Source organism: Notothenia coriiceps, unplaced genomic scaffold (genome assembly GCF_000735185.1).
Source record: "Notothenia coriiceps isolate Sejong01 unplaced genomic scaffold, NC01 NC01_scaffold00035262, whole genome shotgun sequence".
In the NCBI taxonomy this organism is placed as follows: Eukaryota; Metazoa; Chordata; class Actinopteri; order Perciformes; family Nototheniidae; genus Notothenia; species Notothenia coriiceps.
The window spans coordinates 265,808-288,420 of NW_011367963.1; the positions used below are offsets into that span (position 1 = coordinate 265,808).

At 40.4% G+C, this 22,613-nt stretch overlaps 1 protein-coding gene across 29 annotated transcripts in view; it reads right to left on the reverse strand.

Moving 5' to 3' along the window:
• Positions 1–9,683: 9,683 nt before the first annotated feature.
• The window catches only part of LOC104962705 (protein tyrosine phosphatase receptor type D), a 201,740-nt gene continuing 188,810 nt past the window's right edge, over positions 9,684–22,613 (reverse strand). For all 29 annotated transcript variants that reach the window (XM_010791191.1, XM_010791186.1, XM_010791184.1 and 26 more), the window contains 9 exons: positions 21,345–21,464; positions 21,103–21,257; positions 16,652–16,937; positions 15,631–15,809; positions 15,325–15,451; positions 14,982–15,107; positions 13,323–13,477; positions 13,065–13,200; positions 9,684–12,707 (listed from right to left, as the gene is read on the reverse strand). In XM_010791191.1, the coding sequence (XP_010789493.1) occupies positions 12,639–12,707; positions 13,065–13,200; positions 13,323–13,477; positions 14,982–15,107; positions 15,325–15,451; positions 15,631–15,809; positions 16,652–16,937; positions 21,103–21,257; positions 21,345–21,464 (1,353 nt within the window). In that variant the 3' untranslated portion in view covers positions 9,684–12,638. The remainder of the gene's footprint in view (positions 12,708–13,064; positions 13,201–13,322; positions 13,478–14,981; positions 15,108–15,324; positions 15,452–15,630; positions 15,810–16,651; positions 16,938–21,102; positions 21,258–21,344; positions 21,465–22,613) is intronic.

The window sequence follows — 22,613 nt, forward strand, 5'->3', positions numbered from 1 at the left end:
TCTGCAGAAACACAGAAGAGAGAGGCAGGGAAGCAGAGAGAGGGGGTGGTGGAGGGAGGCCAAAAAAAAAGATAGAGTATCCCTGCTGTGTGTTTCCTGCTTTCATATATTCTGCAGGCGCATAGAAGACACGGGGAAGCCTACAGTGCCAGCTGGTGATAAAATAAACAGCTTGGTGGTGTTCCTGCAGAGGCGTCCTCTCTCCTTGTGGGGGTCTTCATGTTGAAGTCGCTTTAAGGCACTCCAAAAAGACCTGAGAGAAAATATGTAGTCCCTATTAAAGAGGCGGGAAAACATTTGACCAACCATACAGCCTGGAGATGATGTTATACATCATTGATTGTAATTATTAAACCTCAGGTACAATTCAAATGGCATTACATTCATTCTAATATTTAAAAGGTTATTAAATACAGATTATCAGTTAAAATAGACTAATCCTTACAGAGAATATATGTCAGTGAGTGGCCTAATTACAATGTATTGATTTCCTCACATTGTATTCCTCAAAAACAGAAACAGTAGCAGAGTGAGGAGTGATATTTCTGTCATGTGACTTATGACTGTTCTGTAACCTCGAAGTAACAGTCTCACCTTGGTATCAGAGTTTTCCGTGACTGATGTCAGTGATATACAGGTTTTTTAACATGAATAAGGTGGGACACGCAATGATGTTATGAATTCTAACGAGCCATGGCCTGAGAAGTTGTCACATATTGCAGGAAGTTAAAAAAGTATCTGTGAGAGTGATGGCTGCCATGTCACATATGAAGACAGAGGCAGAGTGAGGGACAGTTTTCAGGACGGAATAAATTGACTCTGGAGTTCAGCTGCTGTAGCATTATTTTGAATGTATGTGTACAAAAATAGAATCTAAGTCAAGTTGTAGAGTTGAAAACGATTTTTCTCCTTTTTCATTAACAAAACAAAAGTTTTGTAATCGTTTCAGTGCAAAATACAGAAGTGTCCATTCGTCATCCCCTCAAAAAAACTAGTAGATATATCATAATATTATTTAAAAAACATATTTTATAATAAACTCAACAGCAGAGAAACACAGTCGCTGCCCAACACGTCCCTACAGCTAGAACTCAATCACTGCAATGATTATAGTTATGGAGTCTGTTTTTTGATTGTATCACCTCTGCTCTCAAGTGACCCAAGTGTCAGCCCTGCATGGACCCTCCTCCCTGCCTCCCTTTCCTCTTTTCCTTTCCTCCCTTTCTGCAATCTCTCCTCCCTGAGGCACTACACCCGGACATGTAGGCCACCGGTGGAAATACAGTAGTTAATCTCTGCTCGTTAAATGCTCCTGTATGGCCCTGAGCAGTAGCAGCCAACCATCCCCTCTCTCTGCTGCACTCCCTCCCTGGGGAATCAGTTTTAATGTGCAACACGAGGAAAAGAAAAGCTTATTTCATCATAACATGTTTAGTATTTCTCTATGAATTGATTGTTGAGTCTGTTTGTAGCTTCTTTGCAAAGCTTCTCCAAGTTTCTGTCAGAGGTGTGAGAAGACTTCATTATGCTCAGTGTAATCCCATTCTCCATCTGTCTCACTGCAGCAAACTGGACACAAATTGTCCCGGCTCTCCTTGTGCCAACACAACATGCAGCAGGATCCCTCGCTCTCATTAGCATGCACTTAACGAGTTACCACTTGGATGTCACAACACATTGATCACCCCGCACATAAAACCGTGGGCTCACAGATAGAGGTGCCACTAAATGTTTTTTAAATGACAACAATTTCTGCGCTTCAGTAGCCTCAGGTGAGAATCCCTGCCTAGCCGAGAAAATGGATTCTGACACCGACTGCGCTGCAGCCCGGCGATTCTTAGCCCTCAGAAGTGGATATGCTTTATTTGCTCTCCCCCCTGGCGAGGGCACTATCACAACAACAGAGGAAAAGTAGAATCAGGAATCCTCTTGAAGAAGTTACTTAGGTGGACAGGACTGTGTCCAGTTTTTAGAATATAATAATGATTGGTTCAGAGTGAAAAATATCAGTAACTGCATGTTTTTGATCACCTGTAAAATAAACCTGACAGTCTTAAATATTCCTCCTCACAAAGTTTACACAATCTACAAAGAGTATATCATCGGCCCACTCTCTAAACCTGTAGAGCAACATGACAGCTTCATGTTGTCCCGTTTTTAGTTTCATCCAGTATCAAAAGCACAAATATTGTGAGCAAGACATCAGAAAGAAGACGGACAACATGAAAGGCCTCCCTGTGTATGATGAGCCCCCTAAAAGCACTCTTACTGTGAAGAAGAAATGGCGCCTCAGAGCAGAACTGTCTCCACTATCAGCGGAAATTATAGACACCCTGACAGTAAAATGACTACCAGCTGGGGAAGAAAAAAAAACATTTAATTTCATGACAGCTCATTTTAATTGCATCCCCTCCACCACCACCTCCAACCCCTCCATGAATTACTTAAGCCCACATTAGGCTGCAGCATTGCATTAAAGTTTGAACTTCCTCCACGTTTTCCCCATTATATGCAGGGAGCTGAATTTTCCCATTACACTGAGTTAGTCACAGCCACTTTCAGTTAGCGCGGCTGCCATACGCGGAATACTTTTATCATCAGAATGTATTATGTAAGATTGTCTGCAGGGCGGTGTGCAAGAAAAAAAAGAAACTTGCTATCAGCTCCTGCGTCTAAAATGGAAGAATCCAATGCAGGGGTGGTCACGGGCCTAGAAGCATTCGAATAGGCCAAGAGTGCTGATGCGTCCTATTTACCGTGAAGTAATGGATTTGTTTGTGCCCCCCACCCCCACCTGTCTCGAAGGAATATTGGGGGCTTAGCTCCATTCACTTTCTGCTGCCCTGGCCATTTATTTTGATTAGGGAATGAAGTCCTCCACACAGCCGTACCCAGAATAATTGACACTGTGTCCTCTGAGGTCAAAAAAATATCCCTCAGTACTTATCCCCTGGTGAAGTGGCAGTGTATGAAAAGATTCAGCTGAGCAGCGCGCTGAAGGTGTATTATTTCTTTAGGTTGCAACAAAAAGCTGTCGGGGAACTCGTCAATTATATTTCCTGTTCTCTTTCCCCGGGATTGACAGGATAATTGATGTGTGCTGTGAAATTCCCATTGCCTTCAACTAGCCTATAATTGTTTATTTGTTTTGATTTTAGCAGTGTCTAAAAGGGCACAGAGTTCTCAAATATTAATAATTGCTGGTTTCCTTAGTTTTTCTGGATAATAAACTGAACTTTTTTGGATTTACGACTGTTGATCGGACTAAATAAGACATTGCCTTGTTCTCCTGCATCTTGAGATTTGCTGACATTTGACAAAGTAGATTTATCAATAATGGATTGGCACTTTTTCCGTGAAATTGTTATAATGCATGCTTTAAATAACAATCAACCAAAATCAATGTTTTCATTTATTATAACATAAATTAATTGATTATATATACATTTTAAACAGATACCCCAAATGATCATTAGCTAACTAGCGTACATATTAGCTTACTCACAATCAGATGCATACAAATGTTTCACCCACATTTGGTGTGTGTGTGTGTGTGTGTGTGTGTGTGTGTGTGTGTGTGTGTGTGTGTGTGTGTGTGTGTGTGTGTGTGTGTGTGTGTGTGTGTGTGTGTGTGTGTGGTTGGGGGGGAGCAGATGGCTGGCCTACAGAGGTTCTGATCACAGGGATATTGGCAAGATGCTGAGCGGCAGAAATTAACCTTCAGAGGTTTTTACACTGCGGCAACTGTTGGCTCGTCATTTGTACACCCCCCTCCCCACCACCCTCTGATTTCACTTATTACCTTCTTGTTTTACTTAGAAATCTTCTCTCTTAACACATTTTTGCAGAGCTGGCTAGTAATAATGGGCACTTCAGAGACAAACAAAGATGTATAATCACACTTGGAGCAGCATTCTCTGAGCAGCCTTTTGTTCCTTTCCCTTTGTTACTAAAGGTCAAAGCCTCATTCTGCTCCTGAAGTGGCTCTAATGTGATGTGCAGACAGAGTCAATGTAGCGTTAGCAGCAGTGTCAGCTCTTATCTGGGTTCTTCATCGCTGAACTGGGAGCCCGCTCCATTGAGGATCCCCATATGGATCATCATCATCATGGGCTGCTGCAAGGCCCGCTGCCTGTCTCACTACTGCAGGGCCCGCTGCCTGTCTCTCTCCTGCAGGGCCCACTGCCTGTCTCTCTCCTGCAGGGCCCACTGACTGTCTCTCTGCTGCAGGGCCCACTGCCTGCTGCAGGGCCCGCTGCCTGTCTCTCTGCCGCAGGGCCCACTTTCTTACTCACTGCTGCAGGGCCCACTGCCTGCTGCAGGGCCCGCTGCCTGTCTCTCTGCTGCAGGGCCCACTGCCTGCTGCAGGGCCCGCTGCCTGCCTCTCTGCTGCAGGGCCCGCTGCCTGCCTCTCCGCTGCCTGTCTCTCTGCATTGGGCCTTTAGTCCAGTGATGCCAGGAATACAGGAAGTTAAATGTGTGTTTTCTCAGCTGCTTAGCTCTCAAGTTTAATATCAGCTCAGCAGGCAGCAGCGGTGACAGGCTGTGAGCTCTGCCCTTAGAACCTTTATAAAATCACTGCAGCACTTGACATTATAAACTGCTACAATACAGTATGTATGTTAAAGACTGGCTTGAGTTATAAAGGCTTCTTCTTTCTTTTTGTTGGTGTGAGGAAATGTTTTCGAAGCAGGGGTCATGACAAGAAGCTTTGTTACTTTATAGTCTCTGTAGTTATTTCTGGGTGTGGCAGAAGCTATTTGAAACATTCTATAGAAAGGCAATACATATAAAACCCGGCCTTTTCCTTTTGTCTTACACATTTAGAACATGCTTCACAAAAGCATTGTCAATAATGTAACATTTACAGCTTGTGTATGTATGAAGTGTGATGGATAGTAAATCTTATGAAGAGATTATAAATGAAAATATTTTTCAACAATCCAGGAACACAACAGAGGAGGGGAGAGAAACATTGAGTCATGATTCTCATTTTTTAAATACCTCAACAATATGTTTAGATTTTTTAAATCTTTAACAAGTCAGAAGCTGCGAGGATAGAGCACAGCGCGGGGAACACAACACTTATCTCGTAGTTCTTCAAATAAGTAACGTTTTTCAAGACGAAAGTCACCTATTTTGTTAATATAAATCATATACTGGCAGTTTCATTTTTTAAGATCTGCATCAGTACCTCGTTGCATTATTACAGCAGAGACGGTATTCCTCATTGCTGGAGGTGAAGTCTACTCACTCCAGTACACTCTCTTTTTTTAAAGACATGTAGTGGTGGTGCAGGTAATAAAGTTACAATTTGATTTCAATACTTTTTCCTTCTTTTAAGTCATTGGATATAGTGTTTTGGGTCAAAAAGCTCTATCCTTTCATATCACTTTCTTCTCTTTTCTGTTTGGTTAGAAAGCGGCCATCATCGAGCCCAGTGGTAGTACCAGCTGACGATGCTCCTTCATCAAAGTCACCTGCCACAATAATTGAATTGTTTGAACACATTATTATGTCATCCATTATTATGCCATCCTTTTCTTCTTCAAAGGCTGAGAGAATATACATATGTTTGTTTTTCTAAATTCCACTGACTACTGGTTCCAAGGCCTTTATTTGGACATCACATTTAGGGAGTTAGAAAGAAAGCACAGTGGCAGTGATGCAAGCTGTCATTTTTTTAAGGGGGAGACCGGATAAATGAGGAATGACTGGTGCGCGGTGTTGTGACCGACTGCTTGGCTTCATAATGCTACACACTGCTGAGAGAATAAAACAGAATGCTGACACATCGGAAGTGCAGTGTTCAGTGGAACATAAAAGCTGACGTCCGTAAGAGTCCCTTATTTTGTTGTTTTTCTTTTGTGGCGAGAAACGGACGTCTGCATTGGCTTGAATGCTCAAGAAATAAAGAAAAAATTGTTTTGGCCAATTTCCATCAAATAGTCAGAAACAAGATATAGCAACAATGTCTACTTGATGGCGTGATACCATCACATATATGCGTTTGGACCTTGACACAGTTTTGTAATGCTTTATAACCAGGGGTGCACATAACTTTTTTGCCCTGGTTCTCAAAGGAGCACCTGGAGATGTTGCTTGGTGCTCATCCTTAAAATGAAGTAAACCGTAACTTTTGAGGGGCTCTTGACTTTATTTGCCAGGCACACGGCACTACCACATTAGCACGACCAGTAATCCTACAAGCTGTCATCACTACCCTCCTGACTGATCTCCTCACTGTCTTCCTCTCTGTCAGACATTAGCTGATGATGTAGGCCTACTACTTTCTCTCTGGTTGACACATTTTTTTTTTTACCAATGTTGAAGTCAAATGCATTTATCTGGTTTACTTTGAGCACAAAATGAATTTATGGATGCAGCTCTCAACACTCATATGAAAGGGATTTGTATACTTTTCAATAATCCAAACATCTTTAGAATATGATCACAACCAATAACAAATAATTTAAACTTGTTTATTCTTATCTTATGTTACATAGTTAGTAGGGCTGCTAAATTAATCATATTTTAATCGCAATTACGATTATGGCTTGCAACGATTACGAAAACAACGTAATCGAAATAAAACGATTATTTTATTATTATTAAAAAAAATTAAATTGGTTTTTCAGTTGAATTATATTTAAAGTTAATTGGTTTTTCAGTTGAATTATATTTAAAGTTCAGGGTAATCAACTGTTAAAAACATACTGTTCACATTTTTTTTCTCCAATAAATTGATGTTTTCAAAGTAAATGGATAATCGTTTTTAATAATCGTGATATCAATTATTGACCCAAATAATCGAGATTATGATTTGCCATAATTGAACAGCCCTACTAGTTAGTATTCTTTCTTTTTCTTTATGCATATTTTACTAATCACTCCCCTTTTAAACTTTTTATACTGTCCTATAGTACGCATTGGAATGATTTCTTACTTTATTTTTTAGAACTATATTAAATAGATAAAAGGTGTGCTCTCTCTAACTCACAGAGGCTGTGTGCTCCTCCGTGGTGATGCCGCGAGCGCCACGTATTATTATTTTAATGTATAAAAAAAGATATACCTCGCTGGCGCCTCGTAGCAGCGGCGTGCATACATTCAGCAGCGGGGCAGCGCCGCTGCTGAATGTATATAGGGGAAAAACTGTAGGTTCATATGCAAATCGCAAATATCTTTCTCTCTCTCTCTCTCTTCTCTCTTTTCTCTTCTCTCTCTCCCTCTCTCTCTCTCTCTCAATGTTGATACGCAAATGCGCCTTTTTTTAAATGACCCGGTGCTTTTTTTTGGCGGAGGTGCATGCGCACCTGCGCACCAGTTATGTGCAGCCCTGTTTATAACACATTAAACCTGTTGAGCTCCACGGACCCGCCGAAGGGGCCGAAAACACAACATCTGCAAGCAACAGTGTCTGAGGGCTTCTTAAGATTTAATCAACTATGAATGTTTCATATCCATGTAACAGGAAGAAACTCAGCTCACTGATAATATGAACCATTTTTAGCAAAAAAAAACACAAGACTAACGCTGAGCCTCTGAATTAGCCCTGAGCGAAAAAATACTAACGCCGTTAGCACAGAACTCACGTATAAAACCCTTATTACTTATCAAAAATGCAAATCCAACCCATCGATTAGCATCGTGAGATTACACAGATTCGATAGGTATATCATCACTCCAAAACTCGCGACATGAGAAACAAAAACAGACAACACACCACGTAGCATTAGGTAGCCAACACGGCAATATGTCATACCTTTGTTGTTGTCTGATCAAAAGTTGTCTTCAATGGCATTAAAACGATAAAAACGCAGCTGAAGGTTAATCCATAGGTTAATCCAATGTGTCTGTGTAACTTTGAAATGATTGCTGATAATCCATCAGCAATAAACCTAGTTTTAAGTTTTCAGATTTCAGAGCGTAAAATAGGTTTCGCTTTGGGCAAACTGCGCGTGCATAGCCCCCATTTCTCAATGGTAACATGTGTGTGTATGTGGAAATTCCCCTTTGATTATATTGGCTCTAATGGTTCAACAGAGATGTCAATCATCAAAATCAACCAATGGGTTCCAGAGAAACGGCAAATACGCCCATTTCCACCCAAATTACCCCAGAGGTGGAGTTTTCTTTTCTAAACCCCCTAAAAAGGTCAAATGTCACTTGTTTTGCATCAATCTTGATACAGGGTACTTATTATATGTTGTAGTTTGTATTCCTAAAGCTTTTAGTCTACTAACCCATCGTTCAAGGTTAGTTTTCACTATAAGTAAAAAAGAATGTTTGGACGGACACTATAATTTACATTTTTTTACTATGTTCAATCTGCATTTTCTTTAAAATAAAAACATCTATTTTGATTCTGACTTTTCTACATCCAACTCACAGGTTTATCATTGCTTTGAGACAAAAGATTATTAATTTCCCCCTTTTAGAAGTGTAGTTATGGTCATTTGTTCTGGAAATGTCATTTTCGAGCCTGAGACCTGAAAAACAGGCTTGGGGCTAAGAGAGCTGATTCATTAACATGGGGCACATTTTTTGTTGCATTTTCTGTTTGTTATTTACAAAACATCTCCTACTGAAATCTTCTCTGTAGTTTTTGGACTAATAGTCTATATTTTGTGCTGAGGACAGTGTTTATTTAATTTCAACGATGCGGTGATCTGCTTTTGTGTCTTTCTGCAGCTTGTTGTACATGATGACTTTCCGTGGTAGACTCAGAAAAATGTTTCTGCAGCTCAGTGTCAGACCTGACAGCCTCTGTCACTTGTTGTCATGTGGAATGATATTTTTGTAATTGGGTGCATGGATAGTTTTCTGAATCCTGAATAACTTCTCCAGACGAGCAGTTATTGACTCAAGAAGTGTTCCCCAGCTGTCAGGCAGCTTAATACTCTTCTTTACAAAATATGTTTTGTTGTTGACATTTTCTGGCTTCAGGTTATTGTCACTTTATTGTACTTCTGTAGGTTTGAGTTGTTGACAAAATGTAGCTTGTACTGCTGTTAGTTTTAGTAACATGAAGCCAGATGGTAAATACATATTTGTAGTGACACCTAAGGATTTATTTTCTTGATGCATGACAGAGTGAACAAATAAGATTTTGCATATTTCATCAGAGATAATATAATATAAATATTTAGAAATGCTTTACCCTGGCTGTATATTTCATTAAAAGAGGCCCAATTCTGCTTTTTGCGGTTCGCCTTTCCTTAAGTGTTATATCGGTTTTGTGTGCATCGAAATGGTCTGCAAAGGCTAAAATCCCAAAGTTTCATCCAAATGGGAGTTTCTCTTTTCTTGTATAATTTAGCTTTAGTAGTCCTTGTTGTAGTACATTAATCTGTTGTTGCTGGGATTTTAAATAGTCAACTTTTTTGTCTTTAACGATACGGATATACAATATCTACTTAGTGTTCCAATGTCTTGTCATATTCTTGAAACAGTAAAATAAAAAGTGAAATGTGTACGTATAGTGCAAAGGCATCAAATGTAATGCAATGTGGATTTCATTTTGAATTACAATACCACACGGAAAAACACGGAAATATGTGGTGAGACTAAATGTCCCCCTTCACGAGCAAACTGTGGGTAATATGTTGGACGGGTCCCAGCGGGGGGTCGAACAGCTACATCAGTCAGAGTGAGGTGGAGGGAAACAAGTGAAACGGCGATGCATTACACTGACATTTTTTAATAGAATTAATTTATAACAAATGGAACTTGTGTCAGCAAAGAACTGATTTTCATACAGACTTCTTTCGCCACCAATGTAACCTAAGTAAGAAAATAAAAATCACTCCTTTCATTCAGAAAAAAAAGAAACAGTTTACGCTTACAACTAATCAGAGGTAATTGTATGATCTTTTTAACAAGCCATTTTTTTTACAATTTAATTTTCAGTCTATGCATCCAGACGAGAGATAGATAGATAGAGAGAGCAGAGAACACAACGTTTATTTCTGTTAATGACACTCCAAGCTTGAATGGCAACGCCACAAGAACAGATGGTGGGGGACAGATTTTTTCTGAAGTCATCTGCTGGAGTAACATGGCATCAGAACGGATGCTCTTTTTCGCCACAAACCTTTTTTTTTTTGTCTTTTCAAGAGTTGATACCATTTTTGTGTTATTTACATACACACAAAGTGAACGTTTAAGGAGATTTCTTTTATAGATGGGTTCAAGTAATATATTATTGGGTTTAGAATCAATAGGGCAGTGCATAGTACAAAGATAGAGAAAGTGCAAATCTTCCTACCAGGCCACGGCGGCCGCAATGTCTCACCCTGCATATGGAAAAGCAATAACAAAAGAAAAACTGAGATGAGGAAATAAACATCCGAGACTTGAACATAATGTAACATTAGCCACCATGAAGTTAAATAATAGCACTTTTATATCTGAAAATTACGACAAAAGTAATCAATTGAAAGAATAAACACACAGCTGCTTGAGTTCAGGGAAAGAAAGCTCCTGGAATGCACATCTACAAAGCCGGAGAAATGAAATATGCTGCTTAACAGAAATACAGAAACATAACCAAACTGAACCCCCGTCTCACACAGATATCGTGTTTGTCTTAGGTGACACAAGTGGATTAAAAACCCTGCGGTGATGACCAGTGCTTTAGGCTTTTTTTCCTTCACCAATTCATTGAAGTTGTAATATTTAGAAATTGGAGAATTGCTGTTAAATGTGACCATGGTGACACTCTGTGAAGAGCGAATTGACATATGTCGGGCCTTTTTATTTCAGAGGACAGTATTCTGCTGTATCATCCCTGTCTCTTTCTGAAAACCTTAAATATTCTTGAATCAGTCTTCTGCAGAGCTCACTGATCTATAAACTGTTGTATTCAGATTCCCTCAGCCACAATAAGGCCACTGAAAATGAAAGAATATGAGCTTTCAAATGTTCTTATTTGCATATATAATCTCATCGTGTGACAAATGAATACTACAGGTAAATAAACGTTACAGTTACATTGATACTAGATGCCTTGATTACTCAAAGGATACATTAATAGGTTAAATGAAACATTATAAAAACAGGCATAAATATAAGGCACTCTAAATGCAAAATGAAAATTAATGTCATTACAATTGAATGCTTTAAAGAACCACAAGAAAGTGACGTCTTTGTACTTTGCCCTATTGTGTGGAGCTGTGATTGCTGCTGGAGGAGAAAATGCACCAGTGATGCTTTACGGACATTCCCACTCCTCAGTTGCGGGGGAACAACAATGCCACGAGTGAAGGACATATCCACATGAACCCTATCTAATAACACAGATATTTATTGCACGAGAAAAGATGCACTGAATCAGAATACAATTGTGTCCTGCTGATGTGCATTCCAGTGAAAAACCTCTTTTCATTTCCCCCATCGCACAAATCTCTCAATCTGGAAACTTTCATAGACAATCCATGTTTTATATACTTTTACTCATAAATTATGTACTTTATCAATATATTTAGAATGTTATATTTAGGCTTTAATATATATTTCACATATATTTGACAATATGTACCGTATATCTATATTCATATAATTTATCCAATTCAGGTTCTCTATAATCATCCGTCTTACATGGAAGAACTAAGATAATTGGTAGCAGCAGCTTCATACTTTGCTCATCCCTGTTGATTCCACAACGCACCAGTTTATCTTTAGGGAGGAATTAAGTTACCATGTTTGTGATCATGGACACACAAATAAAAAAAAAAAACTCTTGAACTTACATTTTGGTAGTGAGAATTCTGTTCTGTGCACCGAGTGCAACAAAATAAGGGAAAAATCGAAGGAAACAAAATGAGATTCTCTGCAAAATAGCACATACGTCAGAACAGTTCTACAGCTTTAAAAAAAAATTAACATTTACGTATTATCACTTTTCTTCTCCAAGCGATACATTTGTGTAAAAAAAGTAAATTCACACTGTTCAAAAAAAGCACATCAGCTGTATAATAAAGTACTAAAAAACTAAATCAATAATTTTATTTATTTCATAGATCATTTGAGCTTTACCTTCTCCCAAACATTTAGATGATCGACATTGTGACAGGAAAAGGGTTATTTATTCATTATTACTTTAATTCTGTCCTGCTGTTGTGGAGCGAGCGTTGTCTTCTTTTACGATGGGTTGTGTACTTGATTGTGAAACAGGTTTTTTTTTTCTTTACAATGTGCATCGAGTCCCCCTCCACCCCCCCGCAATTCTGTGTTCCTCCAATGCCTCTCTTAATGGTTCATAATCACTGATGCATTTCCGACGATGTCATTATTGTTCATTTACTTTTTTGTTGTGTTGGTTTCATTCAGTTTTATGAGCCCCGAAGATGAATCCTTGAAGCAAAAGAGAAGGTAATTCCATACAATGCTTCAACAGTCAGGATTCCCTCGCTTTGTTCCAAGGCGAGGTTTTATCGGGTTTGGGAAATACTTGGTCCTCCGGGTATCATCTTTTTCATTTTTTGACAAGTCATGTCACACATCCAACACTTAATGAGTTGTTAGCAAGGAGTTAAGGAGTACTTTCTCAAGCAGGAATTTATGGCTCAGAAGAGAGGCTCACTGGGTTTTCTTTCCAAAGGGCCCTCTGCTTTTTTCTTCCAGCACTGGGTCTCTTACGTTGCATAGTGATCAAAACTTCCCAGGTACTCCAAGCCAGCTCTGTAACAGAACTGGTATTGATCCTGGAAACAAAGAAGAGAAGACTTAAGCTCACACTCTTTCGGGATCTAAGGATTCTCAAACTTCTGGATACTCAATCTTCTGTAAAAGTGAATTGGGCTTTTATAATGGATATTGTTATAACCGAGATACCTGAGCCACAATACATTCATTAGCTACTTTTTGCATTGAGACAAAACAGATTTTCAGTGGAAACCAGACAAGACTTCTTTAGACTTGTTCAGTTACAAAATGCATGATGTTCTTTAACAGAAGCTTGCTTAAGTGAATCTGTTTGGATCAAGAACATAGGTGAGTCTCCAGTCCTCAGCACAATTTTTTTGGCTGGTTTCTATGGAAGTGGAAATACAACACCTCACCTCTGTCTGCACCATAGCTGGCCTCTGTGTCCGTAACATTTTCACCGTCTGAAAGATGTCTACTACGCCCTCGTATCTCATTCGTTCCAAGACGATGCTAAGGGTGATGAAAACTCCAGTTCTACCAACACCCGCGCTGTGAGAAAGGGCAAGAAGTCGTATCATACAACACTAAGTATTTCTGAATATAAGATTAGCAACTCCAAAGACATTTGCATTCAGTTGCAGTTTGATGGGTTTTACTGGGTGATGACTTACCTACAGTGGACCGAGATAGGCCCATCTTGGCCAAACTGCTCTTTTGTTTTATGTACTTGGCCAATGAAGTCAATGAAGCCCTCCCCTGATTTTGGCACTCCTTGTTCTGGCCAGTCCGTGAACTGAAACTGCCTTACTGTCCGCGACTGTCCATCCTAGAAACAGATGTGGTGGAAAGAGAAAAATAAGAGTCGATACAACGATAACAAGTGAAACGATGACGCCAATCTGAGTTATAAAGTAGACAATCCATAGAAGTTAATTCTATACCATCTCCATAAAAATAATCTACACTTTTGTGGGTTTTACAATGCAAGACAGCATTCTTGACAAATCCTGCCAAGTTTAAAGCTTCAGAGAAAATGTTATTAAAGATGCCCGTCATTTTACCTGAATGTATTAAACATGAACACTGAAGATGCTAATTCCTTTGATGTGATACCCTCGACAGGGTGCTTGGAGAATCGACTTTGAGGGTGTGCATCACTTAAGTGATATTGTATCCCCTTGATAAGAGAGCAATCCCATTGACGAGTCAGTGTAACATGCACTACAAAGGAGGGCGCGTGTGCCATTTATCGGTGTAAGCCTTTGATGGAATTAAAACTCTGCCAGCTCGCTGCTGCCGGCACCACATTTGTTTTTAAACTCCGACATGTGTCATCATTCCAAAATTTATATATTTATGCTTATGTTGCACTTAAGGCCATAGTTTGGTACAAACAAATAGTTGATGCAATGCCAAACATTTTAGCTAATTACTGCTGCAATGTTAAATCCAGTGTTCTTTCTCTGGAAATAGTTATTTGATTAATAATTGCAAAAATGTGTACGTCAGTTGTATGCTAAATAGTCCACTTATTTTTGTGACCCAATGTTGAAGTGCAGGTAAAAGTTAAAGGTGGGGTAGGTAAGTTTGAGAAACCGGCTCGAGATGCACTTTTTGTTATATTCCATGGAATGCTCTTAACATCCCGATAGCAATGAATATCTTAAGTGCTTTGACAATAAATACATAAAGATCTGTGGTCATCTGTGGAAGCCGTAGTACTGTAAAAAGCACGACCCGGCCCGGCTAAAATAACTGGATGGCCTACCTGCCTGTCAGCCTTCCATCTGTGCACAAACTTATCTCGTGCCCTCATTGGTCATGTGCACATTTGTGTGTGTTGGAGGAGGGGCTCTGTAAGGAAGTGGCAGATTTTTTCAGGCTGTGTATTTTCAAATTCTAGCGCACTCAAGCTGGTTTCTCTAAAATTACCTACCCCACCTTTAAGTGGTTTGAAAAACAATATACTAGACCAAACTGTGGGAATTCCATCATACAAATCTTGGAACAAGACACCCCCTGACCATTTTTCGTTTACTTGCTGAGTTTAGCTCAATTCCTGGTTTTCTATGGGATTATGATTTATATTTTATGATCACATAGACACTGAACGATTGACCTTAATATTGCTGTTTGACATAATTCCATACTACAAATCTTTGGGAAAGTGCAAACAACACTGAAATTCCCCCAAACTGCTCTCTTTGGTGAGGCCCTCGTCATATTTCGAAAACATCAAACTGTGAACAAACTGGAGTTACAGCTACAGTACATTCCAACATGTCACATGTAAACCTTTCAACTCTGTTGCTGAAACAGTGTGTACTTACCCTGGCATCAGTCACTTTGAACTCTCTCAGTATGTACTGGGGCATGTTATACTCGGCCATGGGGTCCACCACAAAGTACTGGTATCTGGCCGACCTCTCTGCTGGCCAGTACTGGTGGCATTTTTCCTTTAGAAATTTAAAAATAGAATACCACAATGAGCCACAACATCGTATTCATACACTGGCTTCATTGTGTTAATTCCCAGAATTGTTTCATTCAATTCATACTGAATCTTGTGTTTCTGTTCTCATGGCTGAATCTATCTTTGGTATTTTTGGCGGTGCACGAATGAAGAGATTGACGTGCCAAAAGAAAAAGGGTAAAACAGAAGTGTATGCATACCCGGCCCATTTCTCTAAGCTTGGTGAGCATAACGACAATAGTAGAGTTGTGTTCCCAGAGCATTCTCCAGAAGTCCTCTGTGGTCTCTGCCAGTGGTCCCTGTGTGGCTATATAGGCTTTCTGTTGCCTGTGGAAGCGCATAAATCAAATGATGGAAAGTGGTAAGAAATAGACAAAGTTGTGATGAAAATGTAATATTGTATACATTTGCTGAGTAGTTTATTGCATAGATGTATTTGCTTAAGTCCATAAAATGTATATTCTTGCAATCTCATGTAATGGATGTCAGAGTATGTTAGAACTTACCTGTACCCATCAATGAAACTGGCATTGATGTAGTCAGAGCCCTCCACTCCTCTGATGGGCTGAAGACACACTCGTGTGGACTCGTATGGCATTATGTTAACAAGGCGGTTCTTGAACTTGTTGCAGGGGAGATTGGCACTGATGAATCGTGATGTGTGGGCTTTAGTGTTAGCTAAACGCTGCAGCAAGACAGACAAAAAAAGAGATATTTCTGAGCACTGACATTCTGGTTTTTCTCAATTTCCCTGAAGACTGAATGTTTGACATTTAAAGTGGGATTATAAAAATCTGAGTGTTATGACATTAATTTTTATTGTTTCCAACTCACTTGAGAGCCAACATACTGCACATAGTGGGTGATGAAATCTAAACTATAATGGCTCATTTTCTAAGGTTACATTCCATTTCAAGTGCTAACACTGCCTGCCTTTGCTGAGAAGAAATACCATGTTATGATTAAAAAGGAAATGGATACCCAAGTGAGTCTGGAGAGGACAACAGCAGTGTAAAATAACCTGTTTATTGTATTTTAAAGGGATCGGCATCCATCACATAGCAAGAAATAATGTGTCTGACAAGCAATGCCATGCAACAACACACACTGCTAAAGACTTGATTTGGATGGTTGAGCCTGTCATTGTAAAGCCAGAGAGTATTGCGTAAGTCCCTGGGGAAGTGTTCTGTGGTGGGGGAAACCTGAGTTTGGCGTTTTCATATAAACCAAACACCCAACGAAGGGGAGCTAGGGGAAGAAGGGAACGTTGGTTACACAAGCAAGTGAATTTACTGGAATAAAGAGGAAACCACAGGCCCCTTGCTGTCTAGCGAAATGGGACTAGAAAGAGTTTGGGAGTACTGAGAATGGCCACTCGCTGTCAAAGGGGCCCACATGGGCGCCAATGTGAATCCTGCAAACTCTTGCTCCACTTGGCAAGTTGTTGGTCAGTTGTGGTGTGGTGTACCTCATTTGTATTAATCCCACACCCAGACAAGTTCCCCCATTTCTGTAAAGATATTTTACCTTGAACTCTAGCTCCATGCCGGTGACATTCTCTCCGCCCTCTATCTGCGTCAGTTTCTGGATGTAGGCGTATAGGTTTCTGGCGGGCACTTCGGTGGTGCCGCAGTTGACGGCTTCTTGGAGTGCGTCGTGTATGAAGACGTACTGGTCCTCTGTCTGCACCATGTAGTTACGCTGGGCACGCATGACCGTTACATGCCCGTAGATGTCCACTGTCTTCTCGTGCTTGATTCGTTCCATCATGGCATCAATCACGATGAAGCACCCTGTGCGTCCAACCCCAGCACTGTTTTCAAATAAAAGATAAAGAAGAAACAATTACTTTGGGTTACTCTGTTGTAGCTGTACAAGAAAAACGTAGGTTAGTTGTTAAACACGAAAATGTTTGAGCTTCTCTATTGTCCAACAGTAGAAGTGTCAAACATTTAGAAGGGATTTATGAACCCCCTTTCTCCCCTGATGAGGCCAAAAGGTAAACTCTCTGCGGCAAGTTTGCCACCGTAGGATGGCACATTTGGCTTGGAGTGTAATTAAATCTGAAGTGGCACTGTGCGGAGAAGAGGACTTGGCAGTCAAAACCTCCATTGGCCTCTGCTGGCTTTGCAATCTAGTCTCTCCCCTCCGGACCCCACCTGTGCACTCCAATCCATCAGGACTAATCACTTATGCAACGGCAACATTTAACCTTTATCTCATGGCTTCGGAAGAGCCACTACAACAAATGCACACGGAAATGTGGGTACACAGACCCTATTTTGAAAGTATGATTTTTTTTTTTTGAGGGCTTCGTTAATGTGCCGTGCAACTTCTGAGAAGTGCAGCTGACATCAATTAATGCCATTAGATTGGCCCCATACGGCCGAACAACGTAAGAGCTTTAGCAGAGGCACTGAAAGGCATGTCTCTTCATTAGGATTCACATCGGAACATTTTTACATCAGTGTGTGAAAGCACTCTGGCAAAGAGGGAACATATGCTACTGTTTCTCTCTTCCCTCTTGTTGCACACCAGTTTGAAACATACAGATGTAGCCTTGGTCTGCAGACTGCTGACCATTTTAAAATGCTCACCACTACATGATGCATGTTTCAATATCGCTGGCTTCAGCAAATAGATTGTCTTCTGATGACAGCTCATGTACCGTGAGACGACAGGGTGGTGTTAAATCTTGTTCGTTAACTCGCCTTCCACCCCCCCTGCAGAGCACAGCATTGACAAGACAGTACCTTGCACTTGGCACTCCAAAGTAAATAGGTTATTCAATCCATTAAGCCAACATGCCTATGAGGCGTGAGCCATGCTCCCCTGCCTCCTCCTTCTGATGGAGCATTTGTTTTCCATTTGCTCTGAGGAACGGGGGAAAGGGTTGTGAAGGAAAACTCGAGAGGGAGTAAAGTTAGTCCCTGGGGGCCAAGTCTGCTTAATGTGCCATGCTGCTCTGGTACTGTGCTGCGAATGAAATAAAGACACGTACGGGAGTCCTTGGCTTTAACAAATGATCTGATGATCACTTTCAAAATGGCTGACATTGGCTGAATGAGACTGAACTTTTATTCTTATTGTTACAAAACTCTTCAGAGCTCTAGGGTGGTTACAAAATGTGATTGACAGTCAGAGAATGCATCAGGCTGCAAACAAATGTAAAAGTATCTCAGGGATATTTGAGGAATGAATCACTTCAAGGTCTGAGAAAACCTGTGTCGGAGGATGGAAAAACTAGAAGAGATTTGTCCCTTTGCCCCAGCTGCTTCCAATCTGAACACATTTTACAGTGCAGAGCTGGATGTGGGAGAGTGATGACCTGCGAGAGGTTAAGTGACAGAGTGACAGCGATGAGCCAGAGAGAGCGAGGCAGAGGAGGATGAGGAACGGGGGAGGGAGGTGAGGAGAGATGCTGACAGTTATCTTGAAGTTTTATAGTTTGTTTTCTAAGCAGCAGGAATATATATTAAAAGCAATTTTTCCATGGGCTTAAGCACAGGAAATGCTTGGAACATAAGCAATATTCCTTTTATCGACAAGTGGCGGTTTGTGTGTGGGGTGAGAAAGCATCGCTGCATTTGGCAGTTGAAGTGGAGCTGGCGGTCTGACTGCACTAATGACCTGACACCGCCAGTCAGGACCAGCTGCTTTGGACGTCCATACACATTAAGTGTCAGACTAATATGCTTTCCTGGAGTTTAGGGAACAGGGGATGGAAAAAAAGAGAGTGAAGTTTTTAAAATGCAGCTGCAATGAGTCCCGAGAAGATAAAGCAAGAGCAGCAGTGAAAGTAATTACATATGTATTGTTAGCAAATCTTGTGCCGTCAGCTAACCTGTCACCATGTCCCTGCTCTGCCTATTGAACGCACACACATTCACTCAAACTCACCAGGGTCAGGTCATTGCTGTTAAATGGTGTCGATAATCATTTTAAACCTTAAATACTTCTCAAAATGTGGCAATTTGTCGTTCATTTCCAGCTGCGAGATATGGAATTTAGCGAGTCAAACAGGCTTTTCTGATTCTTGTCTATTGTGACATTCCAACAACGGTACTGTTCCATCTATGTCATTGTTCATAAAAAAAAATGACATAGAGTTCAAAGGAAAGGGAAAGTAGAAAATATGGCCTGGCTGCCGGTTAATGTTCACTTCACAACTGTGGGCTATTCTATCAAAAGTTTCCTTTCCGAGTCACTGGGAGAGGCCAGTGCTCTCCATGACATTTCATTTGACCTCTAATGTCACATCACAACGACCTCATAAACCCTTTAGCTACAACAGCAAAACAGTCCTGACCTGCGGGTTAGTGAAGCAGCAGGAAACACGCTTTAATGTTCTTTCATAACACACACTGTGAGTTCACCTTGTGAGAAGTACAGCGGAAACACATTTTGCTCATTACAGTGAAATACTCCTGTGGTGGAGACGTACACTAAATGAATATTTACTGCACAATGTTAAACAAGTGAAACACAACATACAGTAATCTGATTTCTATTTATATGAACATCTCTTTCTGAGTCTATGTGGGAGATTGTCTGGCTTTTTGATTGTGTCACTGAAGCAAATGACTAAATACATATATATTATCAATATTTTTGACAACTTTGAGCTTACTTTAATAAGACAAACAGTCAATAACACATGTTCAATGGTAGAAATGTCTGTAAAGATGGTTAGTGGTTATATATGAGGATCTGTGTGTCCATGTCAGTCAGTTGATAACGACAATTACGATAAATGAACATGTTCCTAATTAGTGATTTTCAGAAAATGGAAACAGTGTGCAGTTTATTTTTAATGAGTTCTTCTAACTTTAACTTCACCAGTCAACAAACAAATCCAGAGCCCTTTATGGTGTTTGCACGAGGCCCCTCAGCACGTTGGGTTTTGTGCACCGACTAATTAATCAACTGCTTAAGAGACGGTACAACGCTGTTAATTATAGGCAACAAACATATTTTTTCTTTAAGCTGTTATTTGGACATTTCTGCATGTGCATAAACAGCTACAGCTTCAACATTTATCTACAGTATATCTCTGCTTATCCACAAAACACTCCCAATATTATTTTGCAAGTATGTGGAGATAAACGCTGGCGCTATTTAAAATGGTGGCCTAACATAAAGTGAGGGAATGCCTCTGAAAGGATTTGAAGCTTGTATCTGATGTGAAGCCAGTGGAATTAAAAACTTCCATCTGCAGGGTGACATGAATTCCTGCATTCTGCTTCATTGTGAATGAGTCAGGATTTTCAATTTGAAGCGAATCTGCAACTAGCTCTAATTAACTTCAGCATGTGTTAACTCTAATTCTTCAGTAATCCCTCTTCCCGTTTTTGTCACTTTCTGACACAAGTTTGTATCTATTACACTCTTTTTTCCCCCCATCAGTCACTTGTTTTCTTTGTGCAGAGCCTCTGATGACTTCCTGAGTTGAGAGGAGACTTTTTCTATATCCCCTTGCCATTCTGTGTGGAGTCTTATGAAGCTGAGTGAAGTGAAGTTGGCGTGAACATTAAAGTTATTTGTTTCGGATGCTATAACCCCAGGGATAAGCTGAGGTCTTGTGGGCTGCTGATGTGCGACATTTTAGTGGTTATAGCAAGGAACACGACAGGTCTGCGTGTGTTTGTGTGTCAAGGAGTGGGCGGAGATGTTTGCTGAGGGCAATGACACCAGTACTGTGTGTGCCATGATGTTGAAAACACCTTCAGATTTAAAGTGGCTTCTGCGAAAGCTAGTAGGCTGATTTGTTTGGGCTTACACTGAGTCATAGTTTCCTCCCTACAGTACATAACATTCAACTTTTAGCCTCTCTGGTTCATGTTGATTTCTTAATAGAAAATCAAGCTCATACTTACTAATAATACATTTTTTGTTTCATGTATTCTTATATTCATAACAGCAAATTGAGTGAACACAATTCATGCTTTGAGATGTTTAAAAAAAAACGTATTTCTTACCTGCAGTGCACCACCATGGGCCCTGCGTCTGGAGGATTGCACGCCTTCACCCGCCTCAAGAAGGCCAAGAACGGAGTCGGGTGTTCGGGCACACCGTGGTCCGGCCAGGCCGTGAACTGGAACTGTCTGACCTCCCTCTTCTCACTCGAGCCGTTCTGAATTATAGACGAGGAGAAAGGTTAGTGACCTTTGCAGCACACATCAAGCACTTTAAAGATGAGAAAAATCAAAACACTCCTCACTTTAAAAAGTGCAAATGTCCTGACGCAGTACGTGGCCAGCTCTACCGTGTCCAGCAGTGAAACCTGGATGAGTCCGTATGTTTCTGTTGCCCTTGTCGGCCAGTACTGGTCACATTTAACCTGCAGGGGAGCGAAACATCACATCAGACACTGTTTGCATAGGAAAATATGGACAATTGCTGCCTTTATAATTACATAGGTCTTTAAGCATTTCTGTTATTATCAAAACAAATACAAATATTTTCCCTCTTCCACCCTGCAGTTATACATCAGTACAAACAATAGCAACATCAATGTCCCTCATTCCTGCTGTCTCCATTAGATTTCATAATCAATTAAATGGCCTGAGATATTTGCACAGAGCCCATGAAGCTATTAATTGTCCTGACATAATTACAAAGGTAACCACAGCTTCCAATCATATCACCCTCTCAGCTTTATCGCTGTTGGAGTGCACCGCTTTGTTTCACAGTTAACGGCCAATAAAAAACTGTTCCATTATAGCGTTACTGCTTAGCTGACAAAGAGCAGCTCTATTGGTGTTTGGGAGGAAATAATTGGATTTCTATTCACTTGTTTTTCTATATAATGTCCTCTATAACTGATGTCGTTTCAGCCATATGTTCAACATGAATCCTGTTGAAAACTGGGGAGTCGGCAGCTATAATATATCACAAAAGCATCAGTGAAACAGACACCTGACAGTATTTAGCACATTTAACCAAAGTATCATGCAATTTTACAGCACCTACACTATTTAAAATCAGCAAAGTAAGCTTATTTGTTTTATAGATTGAACAGGTATTGAGTGCAAACTGCTCCATGTGTTTAGTCAGCACCTCTGTTAACACTGTGATGCTCTAAGAAAAGACTCAAGTGTGAAGGTCAGTATTTTATGGAGTCTGTGCAAGCTTTCATGGGCTCTGTCAAATACTGTAAGATGTGCAGTGAAAAGAGAAAAAGGCTTCGGACCATGGCAACCTTAAAGGGTTTCTGAGTGCACACAGCTGGACATGTAGCTTTTCACTGTTTGAATCCTTTTATCACTGAGTGTAATCCAGTGCCTTTAGCAGGGCTAGGCTAAAGAAGGGAGCCATGCCACTTCTCAGTCTGGACTCGACAAAAACAGGAAGTGTTGTGAAGAAAAGATGGATGATCTTGGTCAGTAAGAGGATAGATAATTGATAAAAATGCTTCTACAACTTGGTTGTAGTTGTGTCAGATAACCTTGTTATTTTTTATCACATGTCGTCCATGTCATCCAGATTA